The following is a 21,609-nucleotide window of genomic DNA, read 5'->3' on the forward strand; positions in this document are numbered from 1 at the left end:
CTGGGGTCAGAGGAGATCAATGGACAGTAGCAAAACTTAAAATCTAATGTAGTGAGTTTTCTTACTTTGAAAAGCTTAGCAATAACCATTCTAGAGAGATTGTTTCAGAAGTTAGACCCAGTGTTTTTCACTTCATTTTTTAAAAGGGAGTTTTAAAAATTTCACGAATCCTTTAAGATAAAGAAGTGTTCAGGTATACTAAATATCTGAATCGGAATTGGTAATGCCTGTTTCAAATTATCTGTCACCCAGCACTTTAAAAAATGCACCATCCTCCAAATAGAAGAAATTGAGATAAAGTCAAGCAAAATTCTAGACTAGTTTTAACCCTTTTTGGATCATGGTTTTGTTGTTGTTTTTTTTTTAAAGAACGGATGAAAGCTGTGGCAACCTCTTCCTTCCTTTCCCCAATGCTTACATACACACAAAGTAATATTTTACACACACGTTCAAGGGTTTTATAGCCATCCCTCTCGAAGTCCATATCTGGATCCTTAAGAGCCAGTGAATTCCTGTTCTAGACCACAGAGTATTAAATCACTACTACAGAATTTGTTGGGGTTTTGCCTGATGGGCTGGCCATACATGTTCACTGTAGTAAACTTGGAAAATGCTTATTAAGAGAAGGAAGAAAAAAATTACCAGTAATCCAGCCACTCAGAAACATTAACACTGAACTTTTATCCTTTAAGTCCTATTTCTGTGTATCTGTATTTATTTATTGAGTTACAGAAGTATAATATTTTCTGAACAACTATTTTATAAGCTGCTTTCTAAACATAATATACCATGCCTTTTTTGATTCCATCAAATTTTATTTTATAGTATGTATGCATTTTGAAAATTGCATAAATAGCAAATTGTATGTATGCATTTAAAAAATTCGTTTATTGTTTTAAACTTTTTGTTTTGTAATCAGTACTGAAACTAATGCTTTAAACACAGCCATGACTTTCAGAAGACAGTCCAAAATTATGAGATGAAAAGATACGCAAAATGTGAAACCTTTTTAGTTAAGATTTAGTCTAGAGAATAATTGAGTGTCATGCTCAAAGAGAACTGATAGGAATCAGTGAATTGATGTATAGCCAGAGAGGAAATAAATGAGATTTCTTTAAGAGACTGGTGCTGACCCCAGAGAACTGGAAATGTCCTGAGCTGAGAGCAGCTGTTGATGCTCTGGTGAGCATGTGCGGACAGACAGATGAACCCCAGGACAGACAAGCGTCGGGTCATACAGTGAGGAAGAGTGCGAGAAGCCGCACGTGCGCCCTTAGGGACAGCACAGCCACACTGGGCTGCTTCCCAAAGCAGCACCTTTATATGCTGCTGCCAGAAGTCAAAGTGAAAAACAAATTCCATCCTTAATTTAGACTTTTCTGTGTCCAACCTGAGAGCCCTGAGCAGAGTTTGTTTTTATCTTGTAAAGTGGATCTCACAGAAGTGAATCAGTGCAAGTAGGAGTTAGGAGCAAATGTGAACAGGTGTATTAGGATTCAGTCAGAGGAGTAGATCCAGTCAGAGATTTTTATATGTGTGTGTGTGTGAGAGAGAGAGAGTATATGACTGTATGTGTTTATGTATGCAGAGTTTTTGAGGAATTGACTTACATTAATATAATTGCAGGAGCTGGTTAAGCAGGCCCACAGTGTCCAAGGGCAGGTACCCAGGAAGAGACAGTTGCCTTGGACTGGATTCCAAGGAAGCAGGGCAGTCACAGATCCAGCTGTTGTTGGGAGTCTCTTAGCGAACGCAAGGGCCAAACTCTCTTTGAAAGCTCCAGGTGTGTTATGCATACTTTAAGAGGCTCCTTTCTCGGAAAGGAATTTTTCATGGATGGTTTCATGCAACCATACAGAAAAGTAGAACAGATAGCAAATATATTCTTAAACTAAATTCTGTAATTAAAACCTTTCATATGTTCATTTTTTTATTGATTTTTAAAAATCACTTGTAGCAGACCTAATATTTCATTCCTGTAGGTTTTGGCAAACATCTCCACATATAAGGGCATTCTTCATAACCATAGCACCAAGCTTGCCAGGCTCCTCTGTCCATGAGGGTTCTCCAGGCAAGACACTGGAGTGGGTTGCCATGCCCTACTCCAGGGGATCTTCCCAACCCAGGTCTTCCACACTGCAGGCATATTCTTTACCACCTGAGCCACCAGGAAAGCTCATTATTGGTGTTCTAAGAAAATGAACAATAATTACCGAGTGCCGTAATTCCTCTGTTTTGGTCAGCTACGGTGCTGTAGTTGTTTGGTTTGAAGTGGTAGAAATTTAACTGCAACGAGTTGAGGCAAAGATGAGGATATACTAGAAGGAATTCCAAGGACCGCAATTTATTTGTAGAAAGTTCAGAGTCGCAGTGGCATCTGGGAACAACAGGATGCACGGTATCCAGTACCCAGCCCCTTCTCCCTGTCTCTCATCTGTCCTCGCTTGCAGTCGGCTGCTTCTGTCTCACCGCCTGTATCCTTTTCCTACAATGAACAAATCAACTGACTGCTCTTCTCGTAGCCTCCCTCCATCAGGGAATAATAAAGCTGCTTTTACTTTAGTTTGAAAAATCTCAGAGTAGAACAGTCATCACCCTGGCACAGGTGAAGTAGCCACCCACCCTACCTCTCAGACAAGGACAGTGTTTGGTAGTGGATGTATCTTCCAGGGGGTGTCTCTGTAATTATCAGGGTTTCACTCAGAGAAAGAATAGTCCACTGTGGGCAGCAGCTCCAGCTGAAGTCCATCACAACTTCCCTGGCCTGGCGAGCCGCTGATGACCTTCTGAAGGCATCCTCTCTAAAGCATGCCTTCCCCAGCCTGCCTAGCAGAGGCAGGCACTGCCCCCCTCACTGCTTCTGCGCTGTTGTGTTCACTCCACTGAGCTGGGTTGGATCCCCACCCCAAAGCTGGTTTAGTGTCCAGGCTAATTCACCAGGTGGCTCAGTGGTAAAGAATCCGCCTGCCAATGCAAAAGACATGGGTTCCATCCCTGGTTTGGAAAGATCCCCTGGAGGAGGAAGTGGCAACCCACTCTAGTAATCCTGCCTAGGGAATTCCATGGACAGAGGAGCCTCACAGACTACCATCCTAGGGGTTGTGAAGAGTTGGATACAACTTAGTGACTGACATGCAGTAAAACTTTCTGGGGAGAGCAAGGTAGGCGCCCAAGGTCTGAAAAATGGCTGAGAAAGGAGACTGGCTTGAATCCTGCGGTTAGGGGGTGAGGCTGGGTAGATTTACATGGTCTGAATTTCTCAGTAGATCCGAGAGAGAAACTATACAGGCTTTCCTCTAGGCCTACCCAGATGTGGGGCATAAGGTGAAGGGACATTGTGGGGCTTGAAGACTATTTGTAGTCAGGCATCAAAACTAGAGTGGGATTCTTCATTGTACTCGACATCCTCTCCTAACTTCTGTCAAAGCATTGGTTATTGTTCTGATTGTTTCTTTTGATGTCTGTTCTCCTCCTAGACCAGACTATCAAGATGAATTTGTTGTTGGTCAGTTGCTAAGTTGTATCTGACTCTTTGTGACCCCATGGGACTATAACCTGCCAGGCTCCTCTGTCCTCCACTGTCTCCCAGAGTTTGCTCAAATTCGTGATACACACTATTTATCTTTATTTATTTAGCCTATATTTCATACTTAATACATGCCATACATTATCTTCAAGTCCAACAAGATTGTCTGCTGATTTCTTCTGTTACAGTTAAATTTGTTTTGTTTTTAAGTGCTTTTGCTGGACTTCAGTAAACATTTGCTATACTTTTTCTTCTTGATCCAGCTATGTGCAGATTTAATTAATGCCCGTGCTGTAAATGTTTCATTAGCTTCATATGTCTGAGTAACTTTAAGACTTGAGAAGTACCCTTAACCGAACATTTTTTGTTTTCCCAGAAATTGTTAAGTAATCAGAAATCATTGCTCACTATACTGTACTTTTACTTATGCACTAAAGTTTTTGCCTTATGTTTTCTGTGAACTATTTCTACTGCTGTGGTCATTTTTGCTAAACCAGAAGTCACTCTTCATTTCAAAACACCCTTTACGGTATCTGGAAGAACTTGTGAATTGGATGAAATTTACCACTCCAGGTTGTCAACCAGGGTCTCCAAGATGGTTTCCTGTCCTTCAGCAAAGACACAACTCTAGTTCTGTGGCCGCTGACTAGCCCTCCAGGGCCTGAGTCCTCTCATTACCCTGCCCATCCCTGCTGTCCTCTAGGTCTTTGATGCTTGATCAAATTAACGTTCTTCAAAAGTAGGCTCTCTTTGTTTTCATCCATTTTGTTTAAATGTATTCTTTCATTCTGCCTTTTTCCCCCTTTTCCTTTACCTTTCTCTCCCCTTCTTTTCTTTCCCCTTTTTCTTCTCTGTCTGTAACAGTTAGCCTGGAGAAATCTTGGACATGACCACCCTCCCCTTTACTCACCCCGCTAGTTACATATGCCAGTGCTGTTAAATATTTTTCTGTTTCCATAACAACTCCTTTTTTCAAACATTGACTGTAGTTTTAAAAGATCTTTGGGTGAGGACTTGTTTCATTGAGTTCTTTGGTTTATGTAATTAAGTGCAGAAAATCTTGTTTTCAAGTCTAAAGTTTAAAGTAGAGACTTAGTGGCTTTCTAAAAATGTGTAAATTGAATAAACTTGCTATAAATGGAGGTCTTTACTGTCAAGTTAAAGTCAGTTTATGAGAGCCATTTCTCCCTAATCACTTTCTGGTATTCCGAGAAAATCAAATAGGCCGTCTCTTCTAAAGGGCTGTTTGGTGCTTTTTAGCTTTCCTATTTCCCACTGTTCTACCAACACGCCAGTTCAGCCTGAGGGTGCTATGCTCAGATGTTCAGTCGTGTCCAAGTCTTTGTGATCTCATAGACTGTAGCCCACCGGGCTCCTCTGTCCCTGGGATTCTCTCAGCAAGAACACTGGAGTGGAATGCCATTTACTCCTCCAGGGGATCTTCCTGACCCAGGGATCAAATCTGCATCTCTTGCGTCTCCCCTGCCCGGCAGTCTCTTTCCCAGATACGCTCGAGGCGCTGGTCGGGTTCTGCGGTGGCTGAGTGGTGCAGAGCACTGCATGCTGATTCAGCGCAGCTTCCTGCCAGAAGTGCCGCTGATGGACCTCTCTGCCACTGCCACTCATAAAGTGTGTCTGAGGGCAGCTGCTCAGCCATCTCTTCAGCTATTCTGTGGCATTGCATTGTCATCTTTCTGTGGCTAGAAAAATTGCCATTGACCGCAAAATTGCAGCTTACTCTCCAAGCTCGCCTCTAATTCATGAATGCCTCTTCCTAGTTCTTTTGGGTCTCAGACTCTTGTAAAATACGGGCAGCTAGTCAGAAGCTCTGCCCTGTCAGCCCAGAGAACAGCTGTAAAATCTGCTTGATTTATCTCTCAATAATTCACAGTAACCCTCTTGGCCCTACTTTGAAGCACCTGATAATAGAAACAAGCAGGACCAGCACCAGCAAAGCTTTGAGAACCTTCGTCTTGTTTTCACGTCTTACCTGTCTCGCCAAGCAGTAGCACGGGATGTCTGTGACAGGAGGAGTCTTACGGTGGCCTCCAGGTTCCTCGTTCCTAAGGAGCACATACACCTCCTCCCAATCATATTCAAGCAAACACTAATCTAGACGTTGCTGTAAAGAATTTTGAAAGTGTAATTGAAGTCCCAAATCAGTTGACCTTTAAGATTGGGGAGGTAATCTGGGTACTTGACCTCATCACACGAGCCCTCTAAATCTGGCTGTAGCAGTCAGAGACAGAAATGTCAGAGGTATTTGATGCAAGGGAGTTTCCTTCTGTTGGTTTTGAAAATGAAGGGGCCATATGGCCAGATACTGAGAGCAGCCCAGACTCTGCCAGCAGCCTGCATGAACTTTGAGCTCTGATGCCCGAGACCCCAAGTAGATCCACCTGTCATGCTCTGCCTCGACCTGTGCCTGACAGAGTTGTCAGATGATAGGTGGGTGTCACTTTCACCCTCTTAGTTTGTGGTACTTCGTTAGGCAACATAAAAAACTGACGCACTGCCTATTTATTTACAAGTAAATTTGTATTAGTACTTGACCATAGTTTTCCACGGTTTTAGTGTGGCCTCTCTCCTTAGTCTCCTACTTTATCGAGGAACCTGAGGCGATGGAGAGGCAGGGAGAGCTGTTTGTATGAGTTCTGTAGGCAGGTCCATCCAAGGAGTACAGCCTCTGCTTCCATGGTGTGGACCTATAGCTGCAGAAATCCTGCTCCCATGCGATGTGTGACTGAAATAGCCTGCTGACGTACTCCGGATGTCTCTGAGCAGCATAAGGAGATGACTCTTCTCCCCTGAGCAAGGGTTCATTTCTGGAGGGTGTGGTCCAGGGCCTCCCCTCTTTGATCGCTAGAAAAAGAGCACGGCCAACTTCAGCAGCACTGCAAAGCATGCTTTCTGACCCACCCCCACTTCCAGGCTCCTGGCACCTCTAGCCTTGTTTCCTTACCCACGTCCTCTCCTGTAGCTGGCCATCTTCAGTCCAGTCTTCTTCAAGGATGCTCCATGTTACCTGTCTGTCTTACACCATGTCTATCTCATCTAAACTGAGATTGATTGCACTGGCATCGCAGGAGGGAAAACATTAAGAACAAATTCATAGGAGAAACACTGGTTACCAGGTAGTGTATAAAACACTTGACTTTTAAGAGCACGTCTGTTGAAAGGGCTTCCTTGATGGCTCCGACAGTAAAGAATCTGCCTTCAATGCAGGAGACCCAGGTTCAGTCCCTGGTTTGGAAAGGTCCCCTGGAAAAGGAAATGGCTGCTCACTCCAGTATTCTTGCCTGGACAATCCCATGAATAGAGGAGCCTGGAGGGCTGCAGTCAATGGAATCACAGAGTTGGACATGATTGAGCGACTAACACACACACAAACACATTTGCTGAAAAAAGCATAATTGGTGAACTTACAGGGTGTGAGGAAGACATGGTTATTTCTCTGCATTTTCATTTCACTTACATGTGTGCATAAGGCTGGAGGAAGGAGAGTTTTCCCTTCCATGTTGTCTTTGTAAAGCTTCTCCTTGTCGCAACAAGGCCAAAGTTTGAAGCCCCAGCTGGATCTGTACCTGCTCTTATTCTGTGGTTCTGTGACCCCTGCCTGAGATGAGTGAGCCTGTTGGTTAAGAGGTCTGGTTCCTGAGGCAGGAGGAGGCCCATGAACTGGGGATCCTCAGGACACTCGGCCTCCTTCTTCCTCACCATAATGCATTGTTCCAGACCCTCCTCTGGGTGCCCTCTATCCCCGCCTCAGCAACAAACCTTGGTTCATCTTCGGATCTTTCCCTCGTGGCTGAGGTTTAAACTACAGAAAGATTCAGGGCCTCATGAGGGCTGGCCTGTAAGCCATGGAGCAGTTCTGGACCAGGTTTCTGCTTCCCTGCAAAGCAGGAAACTCTTCTGTGGGAACCCACCTCTCAAGGGCCATCTGTGGCACAGCCTCCTAGGGACTGCTAATGGAGTACATCTTCTCCACAGCCTTCTCACTTTGGGCAAGAGCTGGCAGCATCTGCAGTGCTGAGCGCTGAGAGTGGGGAGTCTATCTAGGTTTAAGCTTCAGAGACACCAGAAGGCATTTAACATCAACAGCAACAAAACCTCATGTCAGCATTATAAAGAAATTCTCAGTGGTGTGTAAAATGAAAAGCAGCACAAACCATCATCAGACCCTTAGAAACTGTGCTAAATGTTGACAAAAGACAGTGAAGAGTTCTTATTTATATAATTTGTGGACCATACGCATATGAACCTGACTTTTTAGGGTGGCATGGGAAGACTCTTTGCCATTGAGCCACCAGCAAAGCCCTGACATGGAAAGAAGGTGGTGCTCTCCCGCCCGGGGAGAGGCGCACTGTGTAGAGCGGCCCGAGTCAGCCGTAGGTGAAGCTGCAGAAGAGATGAGTAAAGCGGCGGCCTGTCACATTTCATGTCAGCTTGAGTGACACAGAATACGAGAGTAGCTCAGAGTACGAGAGTAGCTGAAATGTGACTTAACGCGCAACTTTAGATGCAGTGATCACTGTTGATATTATGCCCTCTCCTTTTTCTTTCTTAGTTTTGCCAGGTAGCTAATAATTTATTAGTCTGCCCCCAAAATGGTAATTTTTGACTTCATATATCATCTCTGTTTTATGTGTTTTACTTCATTGATTTCCACTCTTATTTCTGTTATTTCTTTTCTTCAACTTCTATTGTTTAATATGCTATTCTTTTTCTAATGACATGGATGCTTAATTTTTAGGCTTTCTTCTTTTTAAATGTGTATATTTACACATGTGAATTTTCCTTTAAGCACAACTTGAACTGTATACCACAAAATTTTAATAGTTAATGTCTTCATTTCGATTCATTTGCAAGTGATTTTTAATTTTTATTCAGACTTCATCTTTGATGCATGCGTTGCTTACACATGTTGCTCTCTTTATTTGTAGAGAATCTGTTTATCTGATTTCTAGTTTAATTGGGCCAGGACTAGAAAATTCTGCATGTAAAGAATTATGGGGGCTTCCTTGGCTCAGTGGTAAAAAGAATTTGCCTGCCAATGCAGGAAACTTGGGTTTGACGCCTGGTCTGGGAAGATCCCACGTGCTACAGAGTAACTATTGACCCTGTGCTCTAGAGTCTATTGACCCTGTGCTCTAGAGCCGGAGGGCCGCAACTAGTGAGCCCACGTGCCTTAGAGCCCGTGCTCTGCAACAGACCGCCGCAGTGCGAAGCCTGCACCGCATGAAGACCCGGCACAGCCAGGGATGCATAAAAAGTATTAAAAAAAAAAAAAAAGTAAAACAAAGAAATATAACAAAACAGAAACAGACTCAAGGACGCAAAAAAATTAACAGTTGCCAGAGGGGAAGGGATATGAGTAGGGGAAAAATATGTGAATGGGATTAAAAGGTACAAACTAACATTTATAAACTAAAAGAAGTCACAGGCTTTATTCTATGTAATGTACATCACAGAGAATATGCTCAATATTTTATAATAAAATTATGAACAAAGAAGAGAAACGACAAATAGGAAATAACTAGCAAGGTGATAGACTTTAATCATAAAAAATTGCATTTAATATAAATAGTCTAAACACACCAGTTAAAAGACCAAGATTGTCAGATTAAAAAAGCAAGACAAAACTAAACATACAACAGAAATCCAAAATACAGGAAACAAAATTGACAGAACTAAAGGGGAAAACAGACAGTTCGGTAGTAATAGTTGGGGACTTAGATACCCCACTTTTGATAATGGCATTTGGAAAGAAGTAAACTATCTATTTTTAGATATTATCTCCTTATATATACAGAATCCTAAGCAGTCCTCTTTTTAAAAATATGGAATAAATGAATTCAGGGAGGTTGTAGGATATCAGATCAAAATGTTGTTATTGTTCTGTTGCTAAGTCATGTCTGACTCTTTGCAACCCCATGGACTGTAGAATGCCAGGCTCCTCTGTCCTCAACTATCTCTCAGAGATTGCTCAAATTCATGTCCTTTGAATCAGTGATGCTACTAAACCATCTCATTCTCTGCTACTGCCTTCTCCTTTTGCCTTCCATCTTTCCCAGCATCAGAGTTTTCTCTAGTTAGTCAGCTCTTCACATTAGGTGGCCAAAGTGTTGGAGCTTCAGCCACAGTCCTCCCAAGTGAATGTTCAGTGTTGATTTCCTTTAGAATTGACTAGTTTGATTTCCTTGCAGTCCAAGGGACTCTCAGGAGTCTTCTCCAGCACCACAATTCTGAAGTATCCGTGTTTTGACTCTCTGCCTTCTTTATGGTCCAGCTCTCCCATGCCTACATGACTGCTGGAAAAACCATAGCTTTGACTATACAAATGTTTGCTGGCAAAGTGATGTCTCTGCTTTTTAACACCTGGTCTAGATTTGTCACAGTGTTCCTTCCTAGGAGCAGGCGTCCTTTAATTTCATGGCTGCAGTCACCATCTGCAGGGATTCTGGAGCTCAAGCAAAGAGAATCTGTTACTGCTTGTATTTTCTCCCCTTCCCGTGATAAGACTGGATACCATGATCTTCGTTTTTTTTTCAGTGTCAAGTTTCACACCAGCTTTTCCACTCTCCCCTTCCACATTCATCAAGAAGCTCTTTAGTTCCTCTTCACTTTCTGCCATTAGAGTGGTATCATCTGCATGTCTGAGGTTGTTGATATTTCTCCCAGAAATCTTGATTCCAGCTTCTGATTCATCCAGCCCAGCATTTCATATGATGTACTCTGCACAGAAGTTAAATAAGCAGGGTGACAGCGTACAGCCTGGTCGTACTCCGTTACCAGTTTTGAACCAGACCATTGTTCCGTGTCTGGTTCTAACTATTCCTTCTTGAACTGCATACAGGTTTCATCAGGAGACAAGTAAGGTGTTTCGATACTCACATCTCTTAAGAATTTTCCGCAGTTTGTTGTGACCCACACAGTCAAAGGCTTTAGTGTAATCAGTGAAGCAGAATTATATGTTTTTTTCTGGAATGCCCTTGCTTTCTCCATGATTCAGTGAATATTGGTAATTTAATCTCTGGTTTCCCTGCCTCTTCAAAAGCCAGCTGAAACATCTGAAAGCTGAAACATCTGAAAGTTCTCAATTCACATACTGTTGAAGCCTTGCTTGAAGGATTTTGAGCATACCCTTGCTAGCATGTGCAATGAGTGCAATTGTATGATAGTTTGAACATTGTGGCTCAGTGGTAAAGAATCCTCTTGCCAATGCAGGAGACTTGGGTTTACTCTCTGGGTTAGCAAGATCCCCTGGAAATCCAGTGTTCTTGTCTGTGAAGTCCTATGGACAGAGGAGCCTGGCAAGCTACAGTCCATGGGGTCTCAAGAGTCAGACACAACTTAGTAACTAAGCATCAGATACAAAAATATTTTATTTCTATGTACTAACAATGAACAGTCTTAAAATTAAGGCAATTTCATTTATAATAGCATCAAAAAAAATAAACTATTTAATACTTATATATAAACTTAACAGAAGTAATACTATAAACTAAAAATGACAAATCATTATCAAAAGAAAAAAGAAATTAAAGGACTAAGTGTGTGTGACCTGTCCCATACTCATAAGTCAGAAAACACAGATGAGAATGGCGGTGCTCCCTAGCCTGATCTGTGGGTTCAGCACGGTCTCCATCAAAATCAGTCTACTTTTTTGCAGAAATTAGCAAGCTGGTCTTAAAATTCACATGGAAATAAAAAGGATCCAAAATAACCAAACAGTCTCAATGTTTTAAAAGGAGACCAGCATTGGAAGACTGACAGTTCCTAATATCAAAAACTTTCTACAAAGCTTTAGTAATCAAGACCCTGTAACTCCAGAAATAGAACTTTACATGTATTGTAAATTGGTTTTGACAAGGGTGCCAAGACTGTTAAATGAAGAAAGAATAATCTTTGCAACAGATGGTGATGCTAAGACAGCTAGATATCCACATGCAGAAGAATTGAGTTGGATCTCCACCTCATACCCTACACAAAAATTGATACAGAGTGTGCCCTAGAGCTGAATGTAGATGTGGCAGAGCTGAACTAGGAAGCGTCAGAGGAAAACACTGGAACATGTCTCCATCGTGCAGGGGTTTCTTAGGTACGGCTCCAGAAGTAAAAGTGACAAAAAAATAAAACATACAGATTGGATTACATAAAAAAAACTTTCATGCTGCAGATGATACCATCAAGAAAATGAAAAGATAGCCCACAGAATGGAAGAAAATATTTGCAACTCTCTCCTAAGAAACTTACATCCATCATATATGAAGAATTCTTACAGCTTCTTAAATTTTATTGTGTGCATAATTGCAGGGTTTCCTTATCTCTCCTAGTTGACATTTCATTATCAAGAATTAGTTCTTTTTTTAAAATTTGGGTTTTGCCCATTTTTTGTCCATATTCCTCAGATATTCCTACACTATTTTCCAAATATTGCCACTTCTATTTATGGCCTACATATCTGTTTTTCTTTTGATTTTTATACTCTGTCTTTTAAAATGTTCTAAATATGTATTCTTTCTTGCCGAATTCTGAGCTAAATTGTCAATCTCATCTTCTCAGCCATGAAGAGATTTTTGTCTCCGTAGCCAATCTGTTACCTATGTTTATTGCTAATATTTTCTCTTGTTTTCTATGTGATTATCTCATTTTGCTAGTATCTTGCCATATTTCTCTATGTATGCTCCATTATGCTTATTTTTAATTCTTGGTTTAACTTTTCCAGCTTGAGGAATGCACTGTTCCACATATAAAGCAATTCTAGCTCTGCCGCCTACTTAAAATTTGAGATTTATACAGATAAAATAAAATTTCAGAAAACATAGGCCAAAACAATTGTATAAGAGGATGTTGTAAAAGTGTAATTGAATTAGAACATGAGGGTTTTGTTTCGCACAGCGGATAGGCAGGAAAGCAGAGCAGAGACATTGGTAAAGGTGTGGCGGTCGAACACGGAGCCAGCCTGGCCCAAGCGGCGGAGACGTGAGGAGCCATTGTTTAGGCTGACGCCAAGTGACAGGGACCTTTATAATCCTGAGGTCAAGATTGGGGCAGAGTGGGCAGGCTCTCCCACACACACTTTCACCACGCGCCTGGTTCTGTGCTAGGCTATATGAGGATACACAGTGTGTGTATAACATAACCTTTGTTGTTAGAGTACTGATAATCTTGTTGAGGAAATAAGACAGGTGTCAGGTAGGGAGCACTCTGGAAAAAAATGTAATTTATATTACATTAGAATTCTCTTAAGCTGTCGAGTGAGACAGCCTGTACAAACATGATTAGCAATGGAAGTACCTAAAGGACTACATACCGAGGAGGTTTCACTTTTAAGACAAACTATACCTTGGATCCTAAGGAGAACATTGCAAAAATCTATGGATATCAGATCTTGAGTGCGTGCTTTTTATTGTTAGAGCAGGGACCAGAGCCAAATGACTTGGATTCAAATGAGGTTCCAAGTATGGCTTTAGGCATGTTATTGTGCTGTCTGTGCCTCGGTGTCCTCGCCTGTAAAATGAAGATAATAGCTCCTAACTCATGAGGCAGGTCTACTCACATACCTTTGCCACTAAAGTTTGCCTTCTAAATTGAAGAGCATTTATCAGTGGAATTTGGGGAGAGAAGGAGAGGATTCAGAATTAGAGAGGCAGGTAGTGTTGCAGGAAGAAAGAGATCTGACCATTTGGTTCCTTGCCTGCTTCCCCCTCGACTGTAAGCTTTATCCGAGTGGAGACTTGCCCCCTTACCTCCCAGTACCTGGCTCAGTGTGGCACATACACTTGGCACTCAGAAATTTTATTTGCTGAATAGCTAATGAATGCATTTTATGTGTAATTTTAGATATAAATCAGTGTAATAAGTCTGCATTTTTGGGTATGTATTTGTCTAAATAATTTTGATGATTAATTTTTTAACACTCAGAAATTAACTCTAGCACTGTAGCTTGTCTTTGAATATTTGTAACCATTTTCTTTTTGTTTTTACAGACCAGTTGGAATGCCAAAAATGGAAAAAGTTTACTTACATAATCCTAGTTCTGAAGAAACTATTACTTTAGTATCAATATCTGCTACAACATCACATTTTCATGCATCATTTTTTCAAAATAGGGTAAGTTTCTCCACTACATTTGATGTTTCTTGAGTTTGAAAGTGAAATGTCTAAATCTTTTTTATATAATTTTATCTTATTGTAACTAAAATCTGATTTGAATATTTCATATTTATTCTGGACTTCAGTTTGTCCCATTTCCTGAAAATTACCACGTCTGCTCTTCAGCACACATTGTTTTCTTAACATGAAACAGCCTGACAAATCAGCTTTGAAATGTAAGCACACTGGAAAATGTAGCGTTCACGTCTTCAGCTGGTTTTCTTTCCCTTACTGCTGCTGCTGCTAAGTCGCTTCAGTCGTGTCCGACTCTGTGCGACCCCATAGACGGCAGCCCACCAGGCTCTCCTGTCCCTGGGATTCTACAGGCAAGAATGCTGGAGTGGGTTGCCATTTCCTTCTCCAGGGCATGAAAGTGAAAAGTGAAAGTGAAGTCGCTCAGTCGTGTCCGACTCTTGGCGACCCCATGGACTGCAGCACACCAGGCTCCTCCATCCATGGGGTTTTCCAGGCAAGAGTACTGGAGTGGGGTGCCATCGCCTTCTCCGTTTCCTTCCTAATAATAGGTAAATCCTCAGCACTTGTTGGTTCTCTTTTTCTGAGTGATAAAGCATCAGAAACACCCACTCATTAGCTTGTGGTTCTGTAAGTCACCTTTCAGTTGGTTCTTTGCTCCAGGTTTCGTAAGGTTTTCATTAAGATGTCAGCTGGCCTGAGTCCTTGACTTGAGACTCAGGGGAAATCCACTTCCGGATTCGTTCACATTGTCGGCAGAAACCGGCTCCTTGTGCTTGTAGGACTGAGGTCTTGTTGCTGGCTGCTGACCAGAGGCCTCTCCTGGCTCCCTGAGGCACCCACTCTCCTCGTCTCCGGCTTCAGACCAGCACTTGTGCGTCACGTCTCGCTCATGCTTCGGAAATCTCTGGCTTCCTCTTCCACCACCAGTGGAGAAAGCTCTGCTTTCACCGTGTCATTGGGTCAGGATCACCTGGCAGTCTCCTTACTTTATTAACTTAGAGTGAGCTGACTAATAATCTCATTGTATCTGCAGAATCCTTTTTATCAAATAACGCAAACCACAGGTGTGATATCTCCTCATATTCACAGTCACAAAGTGAGGGCAGGAAATTTGGGGGCCTGTTTAGGATTCTGTCTACACACGTATCCTCTAAAATTTTACTTATAATCATTTTTATAGATACTGTGCAAACTTGTTTCTATAAAAAAAACTTTGACAAAAAATCGATCTGAATAAATTTTGAATTTGAGAGACTGCATTAAGCTTTAATATGTAGACTTCCAAAATAATTACCTAAATAACAAATATCAGAGGAAAGTAAATTAACACAGTCTAATTTCATCTTCCCAGGATTTTCCCTGATGCCTTTGAAGAGATATAACTAAATAATTAATTTTTAGTGTATAAATTTTCATCAGTTATTTCAATTTTTGCATTTCTTCTTTCTAAAATCCTGTTTTCATCACATATTGTTAAGTAGCACCTTCTAGTGTAAAAACAAGGCATATAATCTTGACATTTTTAAAATTGAAAACTATCTTGTAAGCAAGGAATGGATAAGTCAGCATATTTTGATGATAAAGTTTTAACTTGCTTATTGTGCTGAGTTGTTCTTTATTTTTGTAAATGTACTGATGGTCTCAGCAGTTGGATCCCAGTGCTAGGGGAGATGTGTGTGTATGTTCACCTAGCCTGGTACCCTCGTTCTGCCGATGAAGAGCTGAACCCTGATGGCCTTGCCTGTCGTCGTGCAGTTAGTGACAGGAACCAAGGTGAAGGCCTAGGCATGCTGTTGGCGTCCCCAGGGCTTTGTGTCACATGAAGCTATGGTGTCAGTGGCTCCTGTACGTTAGTCTGTGTATGGAGACTTAGGAAAAATGGAATCATCCAGCTTGCAGGCATTGCCAGAGTGGAGAGACATGTTGGGTTAAAAGGCAGACCAGTAAAGTGACATGAAAACAGTTTAAAAGTAGTTTACAACTACACGACAGATTTTATTTTTATCTTGTTAACTTAATTTGCTAATTCAAGCAGTGTTTTGTTGTTTTTAGCATCAAGCTTCATCCTTGTTAAAGGCCAGGGTTTTTACGTTTTTAATGTTCCTGTCACAATACACAGCAGACCAAATAGATAGCAGAGTTACAGATAGCTTCTTACAGGGGCTGTGTAGACAGTGCAGACCGAGTGGACTGCGAGGTGGCCTGCGGAGCACACGGCCCCTCCAGAGGACCAGCCTCTATTCCCCTCCAGCCAGGGGTGGCCACATGGGAATGTAAGCTCATGCAGTCATGATTTTCCAAGAAGAGTCAGAAACAGGGGCTTGTATATGATAATCTTCCGATATTTACGAATGATAAATGAAGTCAATTTTGAAAGACAGTGTAGACCAAAGAAAACAAGTAAAGGTCACCAATTTGACATTTCTGGACTGGCTCTCTTAGGGACTTACTTCAACACATGAATCTTACGCAAACGGAATAGTCTCTCTGAAGGTTCTTTAAAAGATAAACCCACTGTGTACGCAGTCAAAGAACAAGGTAAAAGCCAGTCTGTGTGTTCCACTGTCAGGAGGTGGGATTAAACAATGAAATAATTCACACCTATCAGAATTTACGTGGAGGTGCTCTAGATTTAGCTTGAAGCAGATAGCCAAAATCTGTGCTGTCTTAAGTTGTTATTTTCTTATTCTCCTTGATTTTCATCTTTATTCCCTACAGTAAGATATTGACTTCAGAAGCTCAAGAAGTGGAGAGGTGGAATTAACTCTTGAGAAGAGGGAACCTTATTTCTCTTCCACTTAATTTTATGCCTGTCATCGGAGCCTTTGGGGAAAAATAAGAGTTTCTCGTGTCCAAGAGAGCAGGCCCTTTCTATACATTTATCCTCAGTCTAGTTGTCTTGTCATCTTAGAATTCCTGGTCAGATCATATTTCTTTGAGAATAAAACATTTTTGTAAGTCACTTAGGTTTTTGACTTTTTACCAGTATCATACATGCATTAACTAACCAGTAGGAAGCACAAAAAGGAGTAGTCATTATTTAAAAGGCCAAGTGTTACATAACCATTTTTTTTAACCACATAATACATATTACCTGGAAGTCAAGAACAAGGGTAACAAAAGGAATGTGGTTGCATGACAATTTATTTTTCTATATATAACTCCTAATAATTATTTGTGGTTATAATTATGTTGATTAACTATAATTGTCTACAATTAAAATTACATAATATTAAAACTGCAGTTTAGACCTATTCATCTCCATGGCTAGACTGCATATTGGCCATAAAATACATAATGTATGGCTTGTTATAAAGAATACAGAGACTTTTAATACTCTGTAATAGTCAAATTTTGATTAAGATGAGATTTGGGTCCCTTATTAGTAAGCAAAGAAAAAGTATTTTTCCTTGGTCATATAGAACCTTTTGTTTGATTACCTTTTTGAGTTAATTGAAGATTAACTAGGATAACTTTGCTTCGACCCATGGCTAAAATGAAGTTTTTACTCGTTTATTTTAGTATGCGTAATAATCTCTTCTCATGGGTTGAAGGTCATTATTGGCTATTAATGATAATTTTTAATTATATATAAAGACCTGGATATTTTTAATTCTGTTTCAGGTTAAATTCTGATATCCATGCATGTTATTAGAAATTGAACAAAACATGGTAGAGCCAGTAATATGCAAATATTATTATACAGATAATAAAAAGAATCAGATTTGTAACTGTTTATATGGAATAATATGTTAATATGTAAAAAAAGCACATTGTAGAATAGAATATGATGCCATTTTTTATAAAATGTACAAAATCTTCCCTCAAACAGCATTCATCCCCTTAAACAACATCTCTCCAATTTCGCCACCACCCAGAGTCTGGTAACCACCATTCTGCTCTGCTTTCATAAGTTCTGTGTTTTTAGATTCCACATGGAAGTGATTGTTTTTCACTATCTCACTTAGCATAATGTCCTCACAGCCCTCCGTATCACAAATGGCAGGATATTTTGTTATGGCCAAATAATACTCCATTGGATATGCATACACAGCACAACTTCTTTATCTATTCGTGTGTTGCCAGACACTTAAGTTGTTCCCATACCTTAACTATGGTGAATAACGCTGCAGGAAACGTGAAAGTGCATGTATCTCTTCAGTATCCTGTTTTCATTTCCTTTGGCTTTATACGCAAGTGGGATTATTAGATTATATAGTGATTCCAATTTTCATTTTTTGAGGATCTCTATACTGTTTTCCATGGTGGCTGAAACAACAATTACAGTCTTACCAGCAGTGTGAAAGGACTGCCTTATATCCACATCCTCACCAGGACTTTTCTGTTGATGACAGTTGTGAGCTGATATCTCATTGTGGTTTTGATTTGCATTTCCCTGGTAATCAGTGATATTGAACATCATTACATGTATCTGTTGGCTATTTAGATGTCTTCTTTGGAAAAATGGCAGTTTAGTTCCTCTGTGCATTTTAAAATCAGATTGGTTTTTTGTTATTGAGTTGTGTAAGTTCTTTATATATTGTGGGTATTAACCTCTTATCCATTATATGGTTTGCACATATTTTTGTTTATTTATTTTTGGCTGTGCTGGGTCTTTGTTCCTGCACATGGGCTTTCTCTAGTTGCAGCAAGTAGGGGCTACTCTCTAGTTGTGGTGCACAGGCCTCTCACTGAGATGGCTTCTCTTGTTGCAGAGCACAGGCTCTTGAGTGTTCAGTTCAGTCGCTCAGTCATGTCCGACTCTTGGTGACCCCATGGACTGCAGCTCGCCAGGCCTTCCTGTCCATCACCCACTCCCAGAGTTTAGCCAAACTCATGTCCATTGAGTCGGTGATGCCATCCAACCATCTCATCCTCTGCCATCCCCTTCTCCTCCTGCCTTCAATCTTCCCCAGCATCAGGGTCTTTTCAGATGAGTCAGTTCTTTGCTTTGGTGGCCAAAGTATTGGAGTTTCAGCTTCCACATCAGTCCTTCCAATGAACACCCCGGACTGATCTCCTTTAGGATGGGCTGGTTGGATCTCCTTGCAGTCCAAGGGACTCTCAACAGTCTTCTCCAACACCACAGTTCAAAAGCATCAATTCTACAGTGCTCAGCTTTCTTCACAGTCCAACTCTCACATCCGTACATGACCACTGGAAAAACCATAGCCTTGACTAGATGGACCTTTGTTGGCAAAGTAATGTCTCTGCTTTTGAATATGCTGTCTAGGTTGGTCATAACTTTCCTTCCAAGGAGTAAGCGTCTTTTAATTTCCTGGCTGCAGTCAGCATCTGCAGTGATTTTGGAGCCCAAAAAAATAAAACCAGCCACTGTTTCCACTGTTTCACATCTATTATAAAGTGATGGGACTGGATGCCATGATCTTCGTTTTCTGAATGTTGAGCTTTAAGCCAACTTTTTCACTCTCCTCTTTCACTTTCATCAAGAGGCTCTTCTTTACTTTCTGCCATAAGGGTGGTATCATCTGCATATCTGAGATTATTGATATTTGTCCCGGCAATCTTGATTCCAGCTTGTGCTTCTTCCAGCCCAGCATTTCTCCTGATGTCCTCTGCATATAAGTTAAATAAGCAGGGTGACAATATACAGCCTTGTTGTACTCCTTTCCTATTTGGAACCAGTCTGTTGTTCCATGTCCAGTTCTGACTGTTGCTTCCTGACCTGCATATAGGTTTCTCAAGAGGCAGGTCAGGTGGTCTGGTATTCCCACCTCTTTCAGAATTTTACACAGTTCATTGTGATTCACACAGTCAAAGGCTTTGGCATAGTCAATAAAGCTAGAGTGTTCAGGTTTTGGTAATTTTGGTGCATGGACTCAGTAGTTGGGACTAGAGCATGGGCTCAGTAGTTGTGATACAAGGGTTAATTTGCCCCACGGCATGTGGAATCTTTCTGGACCAGGGATTGAACCTGTGTCCCCTGCATTGGCAAGTGGATTCTTAACCACTGGACCATTGGGGAAGTCCAGTTTACAAATATTTTTTCCCATTCCATAGGTTGCCTTTTCATTTCATTGATGATTTCTTTTGCTATGTAGAAGCTTTTTAATGCATTCTCTTACTGATTTTTTGCTTTTGTTCCTCTGCTTTTGATAGCATATTGTAATCATAAGGAGTTTTTTCCCTATATTCTTCTAGGAGTTTTATCCCTGTGTTTTCTTTTAGGAGTTTAGTGGTATGAGGTTATATATTTTAAATCTTTAATCCATTTTGAGTTATTTTGGAGAGTGCTGTAAAATAGGGGTCCAATTTCATTTTTCTATGTATGGTTATCCAGTTTTCCTAACATCATTTATTGAAGATACAATGTTTCCCTATCGAGTATTCTTGGCTCCCATGTCAAATATTAGATAAACAGTATATGCAAGGGCTTATTTCTGGACTCTCTATTTGTTCCATTGATCTACATGTCTACCTTTTTTCGGAAGCATACTGTTTTAATTTCTTTAGCTTTAGGGTGTGCTTTGAAAGCAGGAAGTATGATGCCTTCAACTTTGATATTCTTACTATTGTTTTCTATTTCTCTGCAAATTTTAGGATTGTTTATCTATTTCTGTTTAAACTGTCATTGGTTTTGATAAAGATTTCATTGAATCTGTAGATGGGTTTGCTTAGTATGGAAAGTTTTAAAATATTAACTTTTCTGAGCCACAAAGGTTATCTTCCCATTTGTTTGTCTCTTACAGTTTCTTTTATCAAGGTCTTACAGTTTTCATCATACAGATCTTTCACCTCCTTGGATAAATTTATTACTAAGTATTATTTTTGATACTACTGTGAATAGAAAAGGTTTTTTTTCTTCGTCAGATGTTTCATTATTGGTGTGTAGCCTATACACCAGTTTACCAGTACAGTGGTTTCTATGTATTGATTTTATCTCCTACATCTTTATAGAATTTGTTGGTTAGTTTTAGTAGTTTTTTGTTGAGTCTTCAGGATGTTCTCTATGTAATATTGTATCATCTGCAAATAACAACTTTTTCTCTTATTTTCCACTTCTGATGCCTTTTGTTGTCTTGCCTTAATTGCTTTAACTTAGGCCTTCCAGTACTGTGTTGAATAAGACTAAGAGTGGGCACCCTTGTCTTGTTTCTGATCTTAAAGAAAAACTCAAATTTTCATCACTGAGTGTGATGTTAGCTTTGGGTGTTTGTATATGGTCTTTATTATATCAGAGTATGCTTCTTCTGTACTCAGTTGAAGGTTTTTATCATGAAGAGATATATTTTTGTCAAGTGCTTTTTTGTTGTGTGGCTGGATTTACTTGGCTAATAATTTTTGAGAATTTCTACATCTGTATTCATCAGGGATATTGTTTATAGTTTTCTTGTAGTGTCTTTGTCTGGCTTTGGTATCAAGGTAATGCTGGCCTCATAAAATGAGTTTGGAAATGTTCCCTTGTCTTAATTTTTGAAGAGTTTGAGAAAGATTGGCATCAATTCTTCTTCAAGTATTTGATAAAATATCAGAGAAGCCATCTGGTCCTGGAGTTTTCTGTTTGGGGAGGTTTTTGATTACTTATTTGATTTCCTTACTTATTGTTCTATTGAGATTTTCTATTTCTTCCTGATTCAGTCTTGATAGGTTGTATGTTTCTAGGAATTAATCCACCAGGCTGCTCTCTTACCCCGAACCCAGGAGAGGTCACTGTCTCATGCAGTGTTGCCTTAGCATGGGTTGGGGAGTTGACCCTGGGAAAATGCCTCTTACTATCTCCACTGCAACCACATTCTTTTTTTTTTTTTTTTTTTTTTTGCTTCCAGTGGCGTGCTGGAATACGTCCTTGGGAAAGGTAGACTCTGCAAGCCATCTCTTGTCCAGTGTTACCTTCCCAGGTCAGGTTCTCTCCCAGCTGCAACTAGACAGGATGCGGTGGGCTCATTGGTTCCGCAGCCTGTGCAGAAGTCTGTTTGTGTCCAGAT

General features: G+C 40.6%; 1 protein-coding gene across 1 annotated transcript in view; it reads left to right on the forward strand.

The window, feature by feature from the left end:
• The window catches only part of TMEM131 (transmembrane protein 131), a 178,213-nt gene that overhangs the window by 81,813 nt on the left and 74,791 nt on the right, over window positions 1–21,609 (forward strand). The window contains exon 5 of the mRNA XM_069583900.1: window positions 13,522–13,645. Coding sequence (XP_069440001.1) covers window positions 13,522–13,645 — 124 coding nt within the window. The remainder of the gene's footprint in view (window positions 1–13,521; window positions 13,646–21,609) is intronic.

Source organism: Ovis canadensis, chromosome 3 (assembly GCF_042477335.2).
Source record: "Ovis canadensis isolate MfBH-ARS-UI-01 breed Bighorn chromosome 3, ARS-UI_OviCan_v2, whole genome shotgun sequence".
NCBI lineage: Eukaryota > Metazoa > Chordata > Mammalia > Artiodactyla > Bovidae > Ovis > Ovis canadensis.